Source organism: Gymnoscopelus braueri, assembly GCF_963280865.1.
Source record: "Gymnoscopelus braueri genome assembly, chromosome: 8".
NCBI lineage: Eukaryota > Metazoa > Chordata > Actinopteri > Myctophiformes > Myctophidae > Gymnoscopelus > Gymnoscopelus braueri.
In genome coordinates, this window is record NC_137609.1 from 32,512,502 (window position 1) to 32,532,661 (window position 20,160).

The window sequence follows — 20,160 nt, forward strand, 5'->3', positions numbered from 1 at the left end:
TCAAAATAAAGGGTGTGCATCATGTAGGCATGACTGACAGACACTATGAACAATGATTTTGTTGAAAAGGTCATGTGACCCAAAAGTTATTCAATTTCTTAGATTTCAGAAATTCATAAAAAATACATTTTGAGGAAACTTTTCAAAATAAAGGGTGTGCATCATGTAGGCATGACTGACAGACACTATGAACAATGACTTTGTTGAAAAGGTCATGTGACCCAAAAGTTATTCAATTTCTTAGATTTCAGAAATTCATAAAAAATACATTTTGAGGAAACCTTTCAAAATAAAGGGTGTGCATCATGTAGGCATGACTGACAGACACTATGAACAATGATTTTGTTGAAAAGGTCATGTGACCCAAAAGTTATTCAATTTCTTAGATTTCAGAAATTCATAAAAAATACATTTTGAGGAAACTTTTCAAAATAAAGGGTGTGCATCATGTAGGCATGACTGACAGACACTATGAACAATGACTTTGTTGAAAAGGTCATGTGACCAAAAAGTTATTCAATTTCATAGATTTCAGAAAATCATAAAGAATACATTTTTAGGAAGAATGTCAAAATAAAGGGTGTGCATCATGTAGGCATGACTGACAAACAATATGAACAATGATTTTATTGAAAAGGTCATGTGACCAAAAAGTTATTACATTTCTTAGATTTCAGAAATTCATAAAAAATACATTTTTAGGAAAACTTTCAAAATAAAGGGTGTGCATGATGTAGGAATTACTGACAAATAATTTGAACAATGATTTTGTTGAAAAGGTCATGCGACCAAAAAGTTATTACATTCCTTAGATTTCGGAAAATCATAAAAAATACATTTTTAGGAAATGTTTCAAAATAAAGGGTGTGCATAGTGTATGCATGGTCAATGAACATTGTGATGTGTTTTGGTGTGTCCAAGTGGTTTTGTCTAGGAGATATAGCATTTTTTTTAAATTGCAGTCTGTAATTTATTGACGGTCCCTAAGATTTTCGAATATCCAACTGGGTGAATATCCAACCTGAAACCAACTTCACCGCGGTACATTTGTACTGAAAACAATGAGTTCCTTAGAGTACTAAAGTGACTAGGCAAATGATGTGAGGACATGCATGAGTACATGCAGACATTCTTCAGGTTCAACTCCTGTGGATAATATTCATATATGACGTATTATTTTACTTTCAAAGGTCCAGTTTACCTGCAGTTTGTCTCTATCTATCTATAATAGCATAAATTAATACACATATCATATCTCTACATTTGAATCAAGTTCCATATAAGTATGTAGATTGTGGCTCACCCTCTTCGCTGTCCCCTGCGACAGGAGGCTTGCTGGATTGTCCGAGCCCCATGGCTACTCTCACAAATCCTCCTGGTCTGCTCCTTCAGATCTCCAGTACCGGACAGTTCTCTGTCTGAGAGGCGCACATAGCCTGGTCCACCTTAGCCCCCTCTCTCACATGCACACACACACACTCACTGGATTGGTCGACCCTAGCACACACACACACACACACACACACACACACACACACCCACGTGTGTGCACTCACAGACACACTCACTCACAAAGCAGCTTGTCTGTGCTCAACACAACACTTTCTTCCGCTTATGTCTCCAAAACAAGCAGACTTGGGTCAAGGTGGTCGGGTCGCTTGAGCCAAATCCAACGCATACTAATGCAGTTGTCCCCGCTGGATCCAATGCTGATCAAATGACGGTGGACCAGACAGACAGATGGCTGGCTTTTTATTCCAGAGTGTGTGGTGTCTGTCTCTCTGCCTGTGACCATCCACTTAATGGGAGTCTAACCTATGAGAAGGAGATAGGAACAATATGACACCTTGCATCAGTCACTGGAGGGAGGGGAGGGAGGCGGGGAGAGAGACAGAGAGAAAGAGAGAGAGAGAGAGAGAGAGAGAGAGAGAGAGAGAGAGAGAGAGAGAGAGAGAGAGAGAGAGAGAGAGAGAGAGAGAGAGAGAGAGTTGCAGAGAGTAAAAAAGAGGAGAGACAGACATGAGAGAGAAAGATATAACGTTGAATTGGATGAAACAATAAGGTCTGTAAGAGTACAACAAAAAACCCATTCATCAAAATGACTTACCCGTGGTGACAGAATTTTAACGTAGGTTGTGTGTGTGTGTGTGTGTGTGTGTGTGTGTGTGTGTGTGTGTGTGTGTGTGTGTGTGTGTGTGTGTGTGTGTGTGTGTGTGTGTGTGTGTGTGTGTGTGTGTGTGTGTGTGTGTGTGTGTGTGTGTGTGTGTGTGCGCGCGTGTGTGTGTGCAATCACCCAGAAGGGAAGTGATTAATTATTCGTTTTTTTGTGTAAAGACAACAGGATTGAGGTGAAGCCCATACAGTATGATGATGATGATTATGTGAAATCCCTCTAACTGCCCTGTACTCTCTGTTCTGCCGCATTTCACTCACCCCCTGTCCCAGACAGGAATGTAATGTACCCGGACGCAGACTGATCCTTTCCTTAATATTCATATCTGAATATTGTCATAAGCTGTCCTTTTTCATTCAAGTTAAGAATAGACAGTGCATTCACACTGCATTGAAAACAAATACAGTTTTAACAGGACATAGCCTAAAAACTAGCCATACTGCAATATCTGAGAGGCGTGACAGGTCTTGGTCACTTTTGGCTTTAGCCTAATAATAGCCTATACCTAAGGCTATTTACACTTATAGTCACACGATCCTTTCGGCAAGGGTCCAAGTGTCACAAATGAAGCATTTTCCACTGACAAAAAGTGCGATATGCCGACACAACACTTTCCTAGCAAACTTGAAAGACATGTCGTTGCCGTTGAAAGCAAATCCTCTTTCAACGGCTGATACGCATTTCGTGTCCATCAGTTTGAATCAATAGCCCAATGAATGATGAATGATCCCTAACGTTTAATGGAATCATTCAAAAACTACTCTGGACAGCGAAGTGTTTGTGCATCATGCATGGGATCCGCAGTGCTCTGTGTGTACAGGACATTCCGTTTTGAGTCAACGGGGTGAAGAAACATGCACTGCATAGAAAGTACCCTGCACTGCATCCATGCGGCCAGATAGATAGGAGCACTTACCTTTGAATTGAAACGCAGTGACTGAAGACAGTGCGTTCCTCCTTACAGCCCCGTTTAGAGACAGTCAGGGAGGCTGCGTAGCTCCAATAGGGAAACCTCTCCCTCCGCTGTATAGCTCCGAGATGAGGTCCCACAGCGTCGGGTGATGGCAGAGTGCGACACCGGCGAACGGTGACCAATATTGTTGATTCTTACCTTTTCCCGCACATCGTATCCAAAAAGTAAAGGTATCCTTCCCTGTTCTCAGATGTTTTACATTTTAGCGGTCAAGAGAATGTAAGCGACGGGTTGAAACAAGCATTTAAATCGCTTATTTAGTCAGCCTGTGGCCAGTCAACCCACGTCCGCATGCGCAGTACTGCTCCCGTTCAGGTTGAATTGGGAAAACATGGCAGGCTGAATAAAAAAAACAATTTAAACGCTTGTTTCAACCCGTCGGTTAACATTTCTTGACCGCTAAAATGTCAAACATCTGAGAGCAGGGAGGATTACCTTTACTTTGTGTATACGACGTGCGGAAAAAGGTAAGAATTAACACTTTTCGCCCGTGTCGCACTCTGCCGGAACACTACGCAGGGGGACCTCATCTCGGAGCTGTACGGCGGAGGGAGAGGTTCCACACGGGGCTAGGGGGCTGCGCTGCAGCCCGCATTATCCCGTTGCTGCGTACAGGCACCGCATCGGGATTGCGGGACACCTGCCAGCTTTGCCGTTATGCCGTTTGAACGGACGAGACGCCGGTGTATTATGCGGCGATCGATTTACAATGATAACATAGAATCCCCTCATTGTTTCCTCTGACATAATGATAAAATGTACATTTTAAAAACTGGGTTTAACGATGAACAGCACTGATGGAGACAACACGGAGTGAGTGACTTCCAGTCAGCCAGCCTGCTGTCTGCCGTGGCTTAGACGCTCTATATTGGGCTAAATATCTCAGATCAGATTTTCAGATCAGATTTTAGTAATCGTCAATAGGCCTACGCATCATAATAGCCTGTGATACTGTGATAATATGATGACGACAAATGCACAATAATTCTGTATATAGGCTAAAAAAAAGAATAGAAAAAGTAGCCAAACTTAATGAATGTGGATGATGGGAGCACTAATAGGCCTACCTGATAAAGACACCCACGGCACGTTGTCAGTAGGCGATTCACATATAGGCTATATGAAGTAATGTTTTAGTCATTATAACTACTACTAGACCTATTGACTTTAAAATATAGGCAATACCCATCCAATTAGGCTATGCTACATGTTCCCAACCCTATATTCTCAATTACCCTATTGCTGTCTGGTCCTATATATTATTGACACATGAATTCAGTTAACTGGGACCAATCTGGAAGTGTGTTTAAAATAAGTCATTATAATGCAGTGCAGTGTGTCACACGTGGAGTCGACCATGGTCCTAATTGAACGGGCCAAGGTCAAGAGCTGATTGTATGATAAATGAACCATGTGCTTACAGCGCACACTGCACTCTCTACCTTCAGTGGCGTAATAACGACAACACAATCTCACTTGGGGCCATCCATCAATATAGGGAGGGGGGACACATTACTCCAGTCCCAGCGCACACAGAGGGACTCCCTGCACCTCATAAAACCAGGCCAATCCCCTATTATGCTTTAGACACAGTTAAGGAGAGCACCGTTCAATTTCATATGAGCCAGTCTCACAGTGTGACAGTGACAGAATGTGCAGGTGGCCCTTCTTTTTCTTTCTGTTTACAATCATATGTTCATACTAAATATAGGGCATCAATCACATCCAAGTCACTTAAGTGATCATGCTATATTAAATGTGTGTTCTCCTATTCAGTGAGTGTTTTAAGTTATCTTTTTATTCATTAGCCTACATGTTTTAAGGATGATTCACTAGAATCTCAAGGGAGGTAAAGGAGAGCCAATTAAAATCTATGAAATTGTCGCCACCTTGTGGACAAAGTGTCGAAAGACACTGGCATACCCTCCTTTCTACAGCCTATGGGGCCATTATGATCAACTACTCGCCCACTCCAGATATCATATCATATAAAAGATTATTGTTACAGTGTATCAATATTGAATCTATGTATGGATGCATTGGTCATAATACATACGTATAGCCTAGCCACTAGTGTGTGTGTGTGTGTGTGTGTGTGTGTGTGTGTGTGTGTGTGTGTGTGTGTGTGTGTGTGTGTGTGTGTGTGTGTGTGTGTGTGTGTGTGTGTGTGTGTGGGTTCCTGGCTGGCATCGTCGCAAGGCAAATGTAGGCCTATTTATAATAGCACATTAAAGTTAATTCAAAGTGTTCAATGTTCTGACAGCTGATTAAACATACAGTAATACTTCAGTGTACAATTATTGTGATTGGGTTTGTGATTGAAGAGTTCAAATGGCCTCTACTCAAGTCTGTTGTAGATTCCAGGTGCCAACAACTCATTCACATTACTAAAAGTGGTTCTGAATCTGCTGCATTCATACCAAAATTTACTTTCTGTCAGGAAGTAAATTCAGGACCACTTTAGTCCTAATAAACATTGTACTTGTATCTTAAAACAGTAATTTAACTGAAATATTCGAGCAGAATATGTTTGGTGGCATGGCTCTGTTGTTGTTGTTGATCTCACTGCCCTTCATGTGCAGTGAGATCAGAACAGAGCAAGCAACAACAATGTCATCGGACAATGACATTGATAAGATCAGACGAGCATAAAAAGGAGGAGCTAGGGTGGAGGTGGGTTTAGTGAGAGCCTGTGGATGGGTGTGTGTATGCAGTGGCAGGAATAGGCACGATGAAGCATTTAGAAAGGTAGTTCTTAGAAAATGGAGAGAGCGTGCACATCCCAAAGTTAATCTGCAGATGCTTGAGAGAAAATATATCTGCAAACTGCAACCTTTTGCCTCTTTTATCACTTCTTTATCAGATACCGTAGTAAAATGTTCCAACCACTAGTAGTTTAATTTATTCTTATAATAATAATATTATATCTTATTTTATCTGCAGAAATGATAAAGTTTTCATCCTGAGTCTGACCAACAATATAAAAGCTATGGATGCTGCTTTTTCAGTGGGGCTTAAAAACACCCCAATTTCAAAAAAGTTCTCATTTTGTTTTAGATAACTTTAAAAAAATTGTCAAAACCTTGTCCAATTGTTGTTGTTTTGTCTGAAAACAGCTCATCTGCAACCCTGTTATCTTGTAGAGCTGCTATTTTCGATAGCATGAAAATGCCTAACATGTCCCAAAAAAGGGACGGCAGAGTTAAACTGGTTAAACACTTGGTATGACACCCATCCACTGCCCCGGCATTTTTCCAACAATGTGAACAAAGTGTACTTTGCTTAAGGGCACCTTGGCTGCAGAATAAATAACATATTAAACTAAATTGAAAAGCAGTGTTCAGTTCAATTCTGTTTGTGTCTTGTAGCAGCCCAAAGAGAAGAAATATATCAATGGAAAAAAAGATATCACTACGTCCACACTGTACCCCTATGTTGTCATTATGGTTGTGGTGTGGACTTGAGTTTTAAAACAATGTATTTATAGTTATAGTTAAAGGTAGGGTAAGTGATATTTTTTGGTTAAAACAAAAAGTATTTTGTTAAAAAGTTATAAATAAATAAACAGAAAATACATTTTTCGGTAGGTGTCAAAATCTCAGCCAATCAGGAGAAAGTACCCATTTTTAAGCTTAATTTGTATAGTGTTCCAGTTCCAATTTTGTCTGCTCATTTCTTAGTGTCATCACTTCCAATTTCACTTGTTTAATCTGTATCCTGATTGAGTTCTCTGTCCTGGTTGGATAACATTGGAAATGAAACTGAAACTGAAACAAAAATGCATTTTCTGTTTAATAAAGAGGTGGAGAGACAAGGAGACTCCTAATACTGAACAAACACTCAGCAATGAGTACTATCAGAATATAGAGCTATTTAACACTTATTTTAACCAAAGCAAATCACTTACCCTACCTTTAACATTCTTGGTGTGGACACCTGGATGGCCCTTTGTTGTGTTTCCAGTCCTGTGTGGGTGTTTATTTATATATCCTCTGTAGTTTGTGTGTATACAGTTATCTACACATTCATGTTGTCCCTTTGAGTTGGGGGGTGCACTCATCCTCAACACATGGCAGCCAACTTGCTGGATCCCACATGCAGACCCTGCCCTTCAGCTAAAAACCAATGACCAAGTCATTAAGCCGTCGGGCAAGGCCAACTTCTCAGACACAGTCGTGATAGGAGACTCACCCAGGTATAAACTACTCCCTCTCCTTAGACCTGGGGATGCGAGACTAATATATATAAAGCCTAGTGTTACGATCATGTTGCTCACCAAAGATTACACACAGAAAACCCGTGTGTGTGTGTGTGTGTGTGTGTGTGTGTGTGTGTGTGTGTGTGTGTGTGTGTGTGTGTGTGTGTGTTCTTCTCATCTTTCCTGTATCATCCTCAAATGTCCAACTCAGTGTTGTGACCTTTGTCTCTGGTACCACTTAAGAGGCCGTTCTCGGAAGGAGGTCTGTGCATGGGACAGGTGGTGATTATGTGTTCAGCAGTGTGCTGAGGCTCGCCGCACTCGCATGCTGCGATGTCTCTGCCAAGCCTCATTTCTTCATAGTGATTTGAAGCAGCCGACCCCGGTATGTAGACGGTTCAGCAGAGTCCATTGCCAGCGTGGTAGATCTTCTCCTTCGACGCCATCCCCTGGGTCCTGAATGTAGCGGTGGATACGTGAGGGCCCGGCTGACTTTGTGTGTGTGTGTGTGTGTGTGTGTGTGGGGGGGGGGCTTAGACTTTGTGTTGTTCTTAATTATTTTAAAGATATACTGTGTAAAAAGATCAATAATACCACAGTGATGATGCTTGATGCTTGCCGCATTGATGGTTTTGGATTCCTAGAACCCTATGTTTTCAGCTGCTTAGGGGCCATTCACACTGAATACTATAACTATAAAGATATAGTTTTAAAAGTTGTTCTAAGTCAAGTGAATGGCACAGTTCACACCACAACCACAACAAATACACGGCATGCACACGTGAAGACACAAAGATTGGCATTTTTGTGCAATTGCATAATCATTTTTTAAATCAGGCACGTCATGTTTGAACCTGTGTCGCTGTGCGTGATGCATTGCGTGCACATTTATTTTACATACACATGTCCAGGTCTGAGCATGCGTATGTGTGTGCTTTGTACCATAATTATAAACCCATCCCACTCCAGCCCAGACTGGGTGTTTTTGAGATTTCTGTCAGTCAGTCAGTCAGTCATCATGGCTTTCTTACACCCCTGGCTGTTGTTTCTGTCATTGGCACCTGTGGCACTGGGTTCACCCTATCCCTATAGCCCCCCCACATGTTACACCAAGGTGCTCAGCATGGCGAGAGATCTCGTAGAACAGGCGGCTTGGTTAAAGAGGGACCCGCAAACCGTAAGTCAGAAAGAATGTTTTTAATTTTAACATCGGGTAGCCTATTGATTTTGGAGGCAGGTCAGGTGTAGCCTATGCAACTGCAATTATACAATATTTATTTATTTATAAGTAGCCTATGTGTTCTGTGACTGTGTACACCTAAGTGTTAACAACTATTTTTTCTTTATTTTTTTATTCAAGTTTTTATGGACAGAAATGCACATAAACATAGCCTATTTGTACCTATTTGCCAAAGGGATACTTAACCAGTTAGGGGCTGAGTCCTGCAGAGCTTATCTATTTTCACTGAATGTTTGCCTATTTTTGCAAAATGATTGTCTATTTTCTCCAAATGTTTGTCAGAGAGTCTGAGTAGTTAGGCTATACTATACAGTATGAGTATTGTCTTGTCAGCATGAAGCTTTTGTTTTAAATTAAATATTGTTTCATTTCCCAGAGTCACTGCATGGCAAACATACCAGATCTCTACTTAGATGTCCATGTAAGTATCATGACTATAGCCTAAAACATATACTGTAGGCTAGCAAACAAGAGATTGCATTTCTGTAAATGGAGTTTTCAGATGAAGCTTGAGTTTATCTTCATTATGATTTTTAATCTCATGCACAGTAGCTGTACACAAGATGTAACCATAAAGCTCAACTTGACCTTGAATTCAGTCTTTCAGATGAAGAAAATCGTATAGTGTATGTAAAAGAAGAAACAAACATAACGTATTCAAATATTATTGTATAAAGACTTGACTTGATTGATTGATTGATTGATTTAAATACTTATTGAAGATACAAGTGTACAAATGATACAAAATATGTCCTGCACACATAAAATCCAAAAGGTTAAGACACAATATAGCAATATAACATACTTCCATATGGAGTTAAACAATGTGATAATCATCAGCATCCATAACCATTTGATGTAATTGACTCTGATTGAGAGTACCTACAGTTAAATGCAAATCAACCGTTCAAATACCTCAAAACAGACTTATTTTCGGTGCTTTGTGTGGAGGCTCTGACAAAACGGACAGTGAAAAGATACAGTAAATACACATATCTAACAGTATACAGTACACAGCAGGGTTATTAGCCTATAGTTAACTAAAACTAACAAAATAACTCAAACTAGAATTGGAAAAACATTTGAGTTAACTGAAATGATAAGACAAAAGGAATGCTAGCACACCAACATAAACAAAAGGAATGTCCACAGAGGTTTGGAAGATGCAAACATATATTTTTTGCATCTGCCAAACCTCTGTGGACATTCCTTTTGTTATGTCAGTGTGTGTGTGAGCATTCCGTGTGTCTTCTTTGTCTTTTGTTTTGGCTCCTGACTTGAAAACCTTTTTTGCACAATTAGACAAGAGCGCAAACTGTTTTTCCTCATCTTTGTTGGGTTAACTGAAATAAAAATAAAAGCTACGCTTTACAAAAAAGTGATAACTAAATTAAAGTGTTTTGTGTATTTACTGAACTAAAGTCAAAGTCAAGATAAAATGTCCTTAGACTTTGTTAAAAATCTTCAAAAGTAGCAAAAACAGCAGATCTACAAACTCACAATCGTTGTGAGCTTGTATATCTGCTATTTTTGCTATTTATCGGACCTTGTTGAATCTTACTCCTGACTAATTTATATTTCAATAAAACACTAAAACGATGTTACTCTGATTTTACTGCTGTGCTGTCTCTGCCGCCTGAATTTCCGCCGCGGGATCAATAAAGGTACCTATCTATCTATATAAACTAAACTAGAAATATGTATATTCAAAAAACAAAAACTGAACTAAACTAGCAAACCCACTTCAAAAACGGATCAATGCGAAACTGAAATTTAAAACAAAAATGAAATAAAAATAAAAACGAATGAAAAGAAATGCAAAACTGCTATAACCTTGATACCCAGATACAATGCTAATTTTGCTTGCCGCTTGCAGAACGAGTGCGTCATGGTGAAGATGAGGACCTACATCTCCCTGGTAGAAGGCCTGCTAGCAAGACGTTGTACTTACACCAGGAAAGTCAGGTGGTTGGGTGTCACTGTCAGACAGCTCTACATCATCATGTCACAGAAGTGTCACGGGGTAAGCATTGATGATCAGTGACTAAATGCATTTACTTGAGTACTGTACTTAAAGGGATACTTCACTTTAGGGCCGGGGACACATTTAAAAAAAATATTAAAAATAAATGAAAAAAGTTATGGAAAATTCATGGCCCCCTCACGCATTAGTAGGACACTCTAATGCGTGAGGGGGCCGTGAATTTTCCATAACTTTTTTCATTTATTTTTAATATTTTTTTTAAATGTGTCCCCGGCCCGAGAGTGAAGTATCCCTTTAAACTCAAGTACTTTACTTGAGTTTTTTTTTGTGGAAGCTTAAAGGGATAGTTCACCCCCAAAATGTTTTTTTTTCTATCGATTAATCACCCCATGGAGACTTGAATTCATGGATATGTTTTGGTTTTTGTGGCATTCCTAAGCCAATAATTTGTTGACCGGCAGCGGTTCCGGAAGGAGACACAAAGAGTCTACTTTGTGTGTCCTACCGGAACTGCTGCCTACGGGTCCACTTGTCATCAAATTATTGGCTTAGGAATGCGACAAAAACAAAAACATATCCATGAATTCAAGTCTCCATGAGGTGACTAATCGATAGAAAAGGTCATTTTGGGGGTGAACTATCCCTTTAACCACTTAAACCTCAGCATCATTATTGTGGGGAAGTAGTTAAGATTTTCACACACACATACACACACATTGATTGATTGAATGATACTTTATTGATGATTCTACGATACAATGAGTACAATGAGTTAAAAACACGGCAAATGGATGACACAAAAAGCCAGAGGCTTGTTTCCATTGTGGTCCATTGAAAGGGATAGTACACCCCAAAAAAATATTTTCTTTCCTATCGATTAGTCACTCCATGGAGACTTAAATTCATGGATATTTTTTTGTTTTTGTCACATTCCTAAGCCAATAATTTGATGACCAGTGGACCGGTAGGCAGCGGTAGGAGACACAAAGGAGACTCTTTGTGTCTCCTAGGTCATCAAATTATTGGCTTATGAATGCGACAAAAACAAAATAAATGCCATGGGGTGACTAATCGATAGCATTTTTTTTGGGGGTGAGCTATGCTTTAAACATTCAAACAACAGAACAAAACGACAGTAAAACAAAAACAACTACACAACAAAATAGAAATTCAAAATATACAGATTAAACACACATGGCACATATTCTGTATACACAAATAAAAACACACACGCGCACACATCCTCATCTCTCATGTCTCTGTTTGTAGGACCTGGTGTTCACAGTCGCTGATTGTGCAGCTTTGGAGCGCCCACCTGCTAGATACGGGAAATGACATGCTCCCTAGCTGCAAAAGAAAGAAAGAAAAAAAGAGAGAGAGAGAGAGAGAGAGAGAGAGAGAGAGAGAAACAGACAGACAGAGAGAGAGAGGCCGAGACAGAGAAAGAGATAAAGATAGAGAGACACATAGACTTGTTATCCTCTCAGCTTTGGAATGCATTAAAGGTAGGCTAGTGTAAGTGATAGTTTTAGATGAAAACAAAAACAAAACAAATGTTTTTGTTTTGTTTTAACTTACTGTACCTTTAATAATTTTAATGCATTGTTTCCAACTTAAAGTAACTGGAATAATTTTCATTTCAATGCATGTGTGCTGTCTTTAATGGGTTAAAAAAGTGATTTAACCATCTTACTGCAAATAAACATGATTTCCAAGATCCTTTACTTTTTGTTATTTGTATATAATAATATTTGGTCTTTTTGTCATTTTTTTAAATTTCAGCATGGAATGTTTTGCGCTCAAATATTTATTTTGGAAAGCTTTGCCCTTAAACCTAATATTTTGATTGCATAATAAAGACATTAACTCCATATGTCACCAAGCTTTCTGTATGTAAGTGTTTCTATTTACTGTTCAGTGCTCATATCCGATCTGTAGTCCGCCCACTGCATCTGGTCATTTCCAAACTCATTACATTCACACTGATTGCATGTACTGTATTGAACACTTAAAAACTAATTAGGTAAACTCAAATTAGGTAAATTCAAATTTGGTAAACTCAAATGCAGTTAAAGGCCAGGGAGAACAGATGGGTTTCAAGTAGGGCTTTGAAAACCCCAATTGACTGGGCAGATCTGATGGGGAGAGGTAGACTATTCCAGAGTCTGGGGGCCGCACACGCACGGTCACCCCTGCTCTTCACAAAGGCATAATGGTAAATAACTAAACCAGAGTTCTATTTGCCACTCTTTCTGATGTGTTGAAAATAATTCCTGTGCATTGCAAAGGAAGGTATTTGATATGATTGTATTTCATATATTATGGTTAAAAAGACATTATTTCATGCCATTAGACTATATGCACCTAAAAAGGTTAAAAATGGTATTTCATTATATTGAGTTCAAAACAAGACTTTCAGTACTGTTTTGTATGTGCCATTTTTTATATTTCTAGCTTATGTGAGCTAATGTTATGGTACTGTTGTTCTTGCCCAAAAATATGGGAAACTAACAGAGTATCTTTGTTTTGTTTTTTTGTACTGTCTTGTCAGTTATTATGTTGATCAAATGAGTCTTTTTTATAAATTCATAATCATCAGTTGAAGTATATGACCATCTTTCGGTGGGGAACGGTACATCTTCTGATATTATAGGCCTTATATAGTTTTCATGACATTTCAGTATCATAGTTTACTGTAAAACAACATTGGTGATGGTGCTGCTAACACATAAATAAAAGCAAACATAACTATATAAAGTAAAGGTAAACATTTCATAAGCCTGGCCATTAACCAAAATAGGCACATTTGCCCAATGCAGGTACACATTTACAACAGCAGGTGGCATAGTTGTCCCATTTAGGGTTTAACCTGAACCTTTTCAAATAACTATAGCTACACCTTTAAATTCTGCTAAATTGGGTCACACTAAATGAGAAAAACACAAAAGATACAAGTTCTAACACTCCAGTTATATATGTATATATTTTTTTTTCTCAAAATTTTTATCCCACGATTTTGTAACCCTATTTTTAACACCCAGTGCCAATTGTCTATGTAATCCTGGGCACTACCTTCCCTCTGCCAACCTAGGGAGGCCAGGGCCGAGCTCATGCCTCCTTCAATGCATGAGAGCCAACTGACCTTCTTGTCACCTGACAGGGAGGAGTTTCCCTGGTTGGACGTAGCGTGTGGAAGGAACACGTTATTCCAACCAGTTCAGTTCCCTTCCCCTCCATCAGGCGCCCCGGCTGGCCAGGGGGAGGCAGTATAGTGACCAGGATTACTGCATGTTTTTGTGAGGGTACCTACCCTAGGAGACATGGGAGAACATGCAAACTCCACACAGAAAGGCCCAGTTATATAGTTATTAAGAGCATAACCCAGTTTAAATCATCTAGAAATGTTTCAATTGGAATTAAGTCGGCAAGGGATTCCCTTTACCAACATAACACATAGTATGCCACATATTATTTGTAAACCATGCTCTATAACAAATATAACTGTTAGATAATGTGAGATTGTAGTAAATGGCATGAACTCTAGGCAAACAACAATGTAGGTGGTCGAGTAAATAGAGTAAACGATTTTAAGTGATAATAAGTAACTAGGAATAGCACATAGCAAGGAGCAAGGAGACATCAAATCTAGCATCTGTCTAAATAACATACGCTACATAATGCTATTTTTCCACTACAAGAACTAAGTTACTGAACAAACACGCTATAGCGATGATTACTATCAGAATAGTGCTTTAACCTTTTAACAAAAAACTTTTTGTTTTAACCAAAAAACTTACGCTATCTTTAAGGTTAGCAGTTTCACACTAACAAAAAACATAGCTTTGATGATAATTATATCCTATACCAGTCTACTTAATTAGGCTACAATCATTGTACACACAATGTTCATTAAAAAATGGTCTGGATCACTGTCCCCTCCCTCTGTTCAGCCATTGCTCATGGCGGTAAAGTTCACTTTTTTCCTGTCGAAGTCAGCCACTGGGTGAATATGAAGGTTATCATTGAAGAGCTGCATGCAAGGGGCCACCATGTTTCAGTCATGCGACCATATAACAGCTGGCACATTCAAGAAACCTCACCGCACTACACTTCCATCACAATAGGCTATTAGGCTTTGGATGAGGACTTTATGAAGACATTTGTGTCCAAACTTCTGGAAATACAGCGGCAAGGAAAGTCTGTCTGTCTGAACAAGCAAAATGTTGGTTTGAACTGCACAAGCAACACTGTAAAATTCTTGTAGACAGACGCCCCCCCCCTCCCCTTTTTTTGTATATATTTTTTATTTTTCATGCTTTTTTTGTACATAATGGTATTTTTTTCCTCTGTATTTTTATGTTGATTTTTGAACTGCTTGGTTGCTACTATATATGTCTATGAAATTAATTCAAGGACCCCAACGGAAACAAGTCCGCAAGGACTTTTTTGGTCGGACCTTTTAGACAAAAGTATTATAAATGTAACTGTGTTGTTTTACATTCTTTTGCCTAACAAAAATTTCAATCAATCAAAAAACATGTTTTTGAGAACAAAGATTCAATGCAGTCTCTACAGGATGCCAAATATGACCTTGTTTTGGCTGACCCTGTGATACCAGGTGGGGCTATACTTGCTCACTACCTTAGTTTGCCACTAGTTTTCAACATGAGATGGACCAGCCACGGTGAAGGCCATTTCATTATTTCACCTACTCCTCCGTCTTACGTTCCACTGCCAGGGCTACTTGAATGATAAAATGACCTTTCTTGAAAGAGTTTGTGTTCGAGTACCCTCGCCCCACCATGCCTAATGCGATCTATATTGGTGGGTTCCAGTGAAAACCTGCTAAACCTCTTCCTCAAGACCTGGAGCAGTTTGTCCAGATTTCTGGGGAACATGGAGTCGTCATCATGTCTTTCTTTGGGGACTATATTTGACGAGCTTCCTCATGACTTAGCAGATGAGATAACAGCAGCTTTTGCCTAACTACTTCAGAAAGTCATCTGGAGTTCCTATTCTAGGACTCCCATTGGTTTTTGATCAACCTGAGAGGTGCAGCAAAGATAATGAACATGTTTACAATGACCAAAGACACATTTCTCCAAGGCATTGAGGAGGTCCTTCATGAGCCGTCCTACAGGATGAACATGGAGAGATTCTCCAGGCTGCACAGAGACCTGCCAATAAAGCCACTAGACAGCGCCATCTTCTGGTTAGAGTTTGTTATGAGACACAAAGGTCATACAAAATGCCCGGTTCTCTTACCACTCTGTAGATGTCATGTTGTTCTTAATAGTGTGTGTCTTGGTTATACTGCTAACTGCTGCCTTTGTTAAATGTTTATGTTGCAGGGTTTGTGTAAGAAATGTTTTATCTGACTAGATGTGGAACATGAACAGGCTTTGTTTAAATATATGAATATGCTTAACACACATCCGATAATGATACTGGGCAGTGCATGTTCAAACCATAGGTTCAAACCGGTATATACTTTACATTATACTGTGCATGATTCAAACCGGTATATACATTACATCCAACCATTTCCCAAAGCATGCATACATTTACTCAGTATTGTTTTACATTTTAGAGAAAACAGCGTTGGTGACCAGAAATATCTGGTGCCCACTGGACCCATATCCCTCATTCTGGCTAATCAGAGTGGAACATCTGATTAGTCAGAATGAGGATTAATCAGAACTAATTATAATTTTTGATGAATTTGCATTCTTTAAGAGAATTATACATTTAAATTTCTCATTGACATAAGGAATGCAGATGTATCAGAATCAATCAAATGTACACAAGACAACTAAAACACAAGAGTTTTTGTAATTTTACCTCATAGTTATTAGTTATATGTTTTCAACAGAGGTCTGCCACTAGGTGGTGCTATAGAGCTAGATATATGGTTGTCAGACATTACTAGACTGAAGTCTTCGTAGCATGGATTAGGATGCATCTCTTAAAGGGTCTACACCATGAAAATCACTTTTTTCTTGGTTTTTTGTATTTTTTTGGGGTCCCCAGTGTCTCTTGTACCCAAAAAAAATGTTTTTTTTTTTTAATTCAGTCATTCCTTCTCATTTCATGGATTTCCAGAATGGGCGTGTCTGAACAGGCGATCTCAGAATGGAAATGTTTATGATGTCACAAACATTATTGATGGCAAACCCAATGTTAAATGAAAAGTGCCCGAATCGCTCCGAAACTTTTTCTACCCCCCCTAAGTGGGGGTCTACGAACAAATACTTCGGGCTCGGATTTTGGCTCCGCCCCCCGGAAGTGGGTGAAACAGGCACCTCAAACACTTGGTGGAATTGTTCAAAAATTTTCAAAGTGTTTTTTTTTCGATTTTGTATTTTTCTTAGATGCTTCTTTTTATGCAGATTTTTTCCATTTTTTTCCCTTTTTTTAAATATTTTTTTTAAATATTTTTTTGTATTAACAGACAGAATTGCTCAGTAGCCCCCCCCTGCCCAAGAGGACGTTTTGGTATTGCAGCTGAAAGCGCTGTATAAGCCAGAGACAATTGACTTGGGATGAGTATATCTGAGTGATGATTTAGGCTCAAACCTTTTGAAAAAGGTTTGAGGGACATACACCATATGATATTAAATATCAAATATTTTTTTTAAATTCATGGTGTAGCTCCTTTAAGAACAGATTCTGCTCTGAGATAGTCAAGAACACCATCCTTTTCATTTGGCGCTAGGTTCCCAGATTGGGATGCACTAGGCTACTAGCCATTATTAATATTTTTTGTATGATTATCAGGCATAACATTATGAAGATGAATGATATCCCGACAATACAAAAGCCTTCATGTGAGCCTCAGCCTGATACACATGTAGTCCTAGTCCACATTACATTTTAGAAGTTTTATTATTATTTATTATTACGTGCGTGTGCGTGTATACATGTGTCTAAACTGGCTACATTTGACTTATTCTAATAGACAAAACGAAAACAATAAAATAAAAACCTGCACAAGGCACGCACGCACACACACTTGACGTACGCAACCCGGATATGAAGTTATTTTTCACCCTGGTCACAGCAATAAAGACTACATAAGAACTACATTTCCATGACGACCGTGGGAGGGCCGTTTTGGCCACAGGCAGCGTTGCCATGTCCGCTTATTATAAGCGACTTGAAAGCGGGCTTGTTTTTCTGTAAAGTTGCTTGTAAATATAGTTGTGGGTTGCGGTTTTTTGGGGGGTTGTTTCTAAAGTGTAGTTGCTTATTTGGGCTTGTTTGTTTCTTAATGTTGTTTAAACCAGTGGTTCTCAAACATTTTCGTGTCAAGCAAGGACCCCCCCAAATTATATATCGTTGCTGTCCGGCAGGAACCAGCTAACTAAAATTTTCCGCTTTTGCATTTTTTTCCCATAAATCAGTGCTATTGAACACCCAATGAACCAATGAAAAGTATTAAATACTGCTTCTGACAGAAGCAGCTAACTCCATTGGATCCTCAAACTTTCTGTTAAACCAGCCAACTCCAGCAAAGGGGGGTGGAGTTAGCTGGTTCATCAGACTCAAGGCTCCACCCCCTTTAGACCTCCAACCTCATTGTGAGCTTGGAGGTCCATTCAGCTGTTCTTATCAATGATGAACAAAACCTTCTAACTCAATTTTTGTTTATTTTTTGGAGTTAGCTGGTTCCTGCCGGACAGCAGAGATATTTGTCTGCGGCAGGGGTCATCGCCATGCTGGCTTGTGGTGGACATTTGACAAAATTGTATCCATGGACATAAAAGTTGGTGGAAAATTATAACCAGAAACACACAGACCTTTACAACTCTGAGAATGCAAAAATGGAACCAAATGGACCCCGGGTCCCTTTGGTTCCATTTGTGCACTCAGAGTTATGGGGATCCTTGAAAATAAAAAGTGACACCTGTATGACACCTAATGTGTCATACATAGTCATAGTAAATAAGTGACATGCATATTTTGAGGAAAACCTGGAGACTGAGACATTCAGTGATTGAGTCTTATGATCAAAATAATGTAAAAAATCTAAGATTTGCCACAGACAAGGCCAAGTCTAGCCACACAGACACATAGACTGTATAAAAGGGTACGGACACATTGATGACCCCTGGTCTGCGGACAGAAAATATTTTGTGCCAGCCACTGCAGCCAGGGAACCATGATGTACCAGACATGTTGTTAAAATATTCCACATTCATCAAAACAAATCCAAGATTCAAAGATGATTTACAAGCTCACAACACGTTAGCACAGCGACGCGTTGTGAGCTTGTAGATCTAGGTCTATTTTAGATAATAGCCAATGTATATAGGTTTGAAATTGAGATCAAGTGCTCACTCATGTGTTGCTTCTTTTGGGCTTGTTTTCATAGACCTAGGTGCTTATTTCTCTCGCAAAATCTGGCAACACTGGCACACACCTGACGCGCACGCAACCCGGATATGAGGTTCTTTTTCACACTGGTCAAAGGAGTAAAGACTAGTAAAGACGACATAAGAACTACATTTCCATGACAACCGTGGGAGGTTCGTTTTGGCCACAGGGTGGGGCTTGTTTTTAAAGAGAAGTGAACTGCGGCAACAAGTTGCATTGGCTCTCATGTCTCTCTGACTAATGATTATATCGCCGTGTTCCTGGCGGCAGGTGGTCTCCGTGCGTCCAGCCCTATAATAGCGCTATATTTTGTGAAATATTATAGTTTGATCTCGGAGCTCACACAGAACTGGAAGGAATGGACGGCGTGGACTAATAACTCGTTTGAAGCGAATTTATAGTTTGCTTTTCTGCAAAGAGGACGTGAGACATAATTTCGAGCAATATTGGGTAGGCAAGTGTTTTAGTGGCTGCGCGTCAGGACGCGCGGCGCGCCTTGCTCTTTCCTGGATTTGTGTGACTGTAGACCTTTTTTTTTCTTATTAGGATTTTTTTTGTATATCGGAACCGATGGCGTTTGCTAGATTTAGCAAAATCCTTCGCCTGCCTTCTCTTGACATCAAGAAGAAAGTGAAGCAGTATGAACACGTCCATCGGGACATCAATCCGAACGACCTGTGGGAGATCATTGGCGAGCTGGGCGACGGGGCTTTTGGAAAGGTGTACAAGGTAAGCTTTTAATGCAGATTTATAACGCACAATAAAGACCCTTATAGTGTATCATTAAACTCCGAGAGTGTACATGAAGGGTCCATTTAGCCCAGTGGTTCCCAAACAGCTCAGGAAAATAGCAGATATATAAGCTCGCAGCTACTTCTTACACATTTGTTTTCTAATTTAGGGAATTTCTTTGATTATTTTTATTTTATTCAAGAAATTATTTTTGAAAAAACATCTTTAGAAAACCTTTTTTTTTTTAAATAATAATTGATGACAACATGGGGGGGGGAATGGGATATTCACTCGAGTCGCGACCCACAAATGGGTCCCGACCCATTATTTGGGAACCATTGATTTAGCCTATGTTCGGGTCCACTTGGTTCCATGTGTACACTTTCTCGGAGACGTCGGAGTTCTGAACAGGATTGTGTCATTGTGCACTGAGCTCTGTGTATATTCTCAACGACTAGAATTAGAACCTGTCATTTATATTTCG

At 39.5% G+C, this 20,160-nt stretch overlaps 3 protein-coding genes and 1 pseudogene across 4 annotated transcripts in view; 3 read left to right on the plus strand and 1 right to left on the minus strand.

The window, feature by feature from the left end:
* The window catches only part of stk32a (serine/threonine kinase 32A), a 143,231-nt gene extending 141,511 nt beyond the window's left edge, over positions 1-1,720 (minus strand). The window contains exon 1 of the mRNA XM_080435433.1: positions 1,304-1,720. Within this exon, the coding sequence (XP_080291559.1) occupies positions 1,304-1,355 (52 nt within the window). The 5' untranslated portion in view covers positions 1,356-1,720. The remainder of the gene's footprint in view (positions 1-1,303) is intronic.
* Positions 1,721-8,362: 6,642 nt separating this feature from the next.
* Positions 8,363-11,903, plus strand: cytl1 (cytokine like 1; the record flags this gene model as incomplete). The annotated part of the gene is made up of 4 exons (XM_080436040.1): positions 8,363-8,521; positions 8,961-9,005; positions 10,461-10,607; positions 11,838-11,903. 4 exons carry the CDS (start codon positions 8,363-8,365, stop codon positions 11,901-11,903), a joined length of 417 nt encoding a protein of 138 aa, XP_080292166.1.
* A 2,624-nt stretch (positions 11,904-14,527) lies between these two features.
* On the plus strand, positions 14,528-15,930 carry LOC308090775 (UDP-glucuronosyltransferase 2B13-like; annotated as a pseudogene). The gene is made up of 5 exons: positions 14,528-14,533; positions 14,701-14,769; positions 15,117-15,576; positions 15,621-15,806; positions 15,920-15,930. The product of its transcript is annotated as a UDP-glucuronosyltransferase 2B13-like (transcript).
* Positions 15,931-19,167: 3,237 nt separating this feature from the next.
* The window catches only part of stk10 (serine/threonine kinase 10), a 61,477-nt gene continuing 60,484 nt past the window's right edge, over positions 19,168-20,160 (plus strand). Inside the window, exon 1 of the mRNA XM_080434568.1 lies at positions 19,168-19,673. Coding sequence (XP_080290694.1) covers positions 19,515-19,673 — 159 coding nt within the window. The 5' untranslated portion in view covers positions 19,168-19,514. The remainder of the gene's footprint in view (positions 19,674-20,160) is intronic.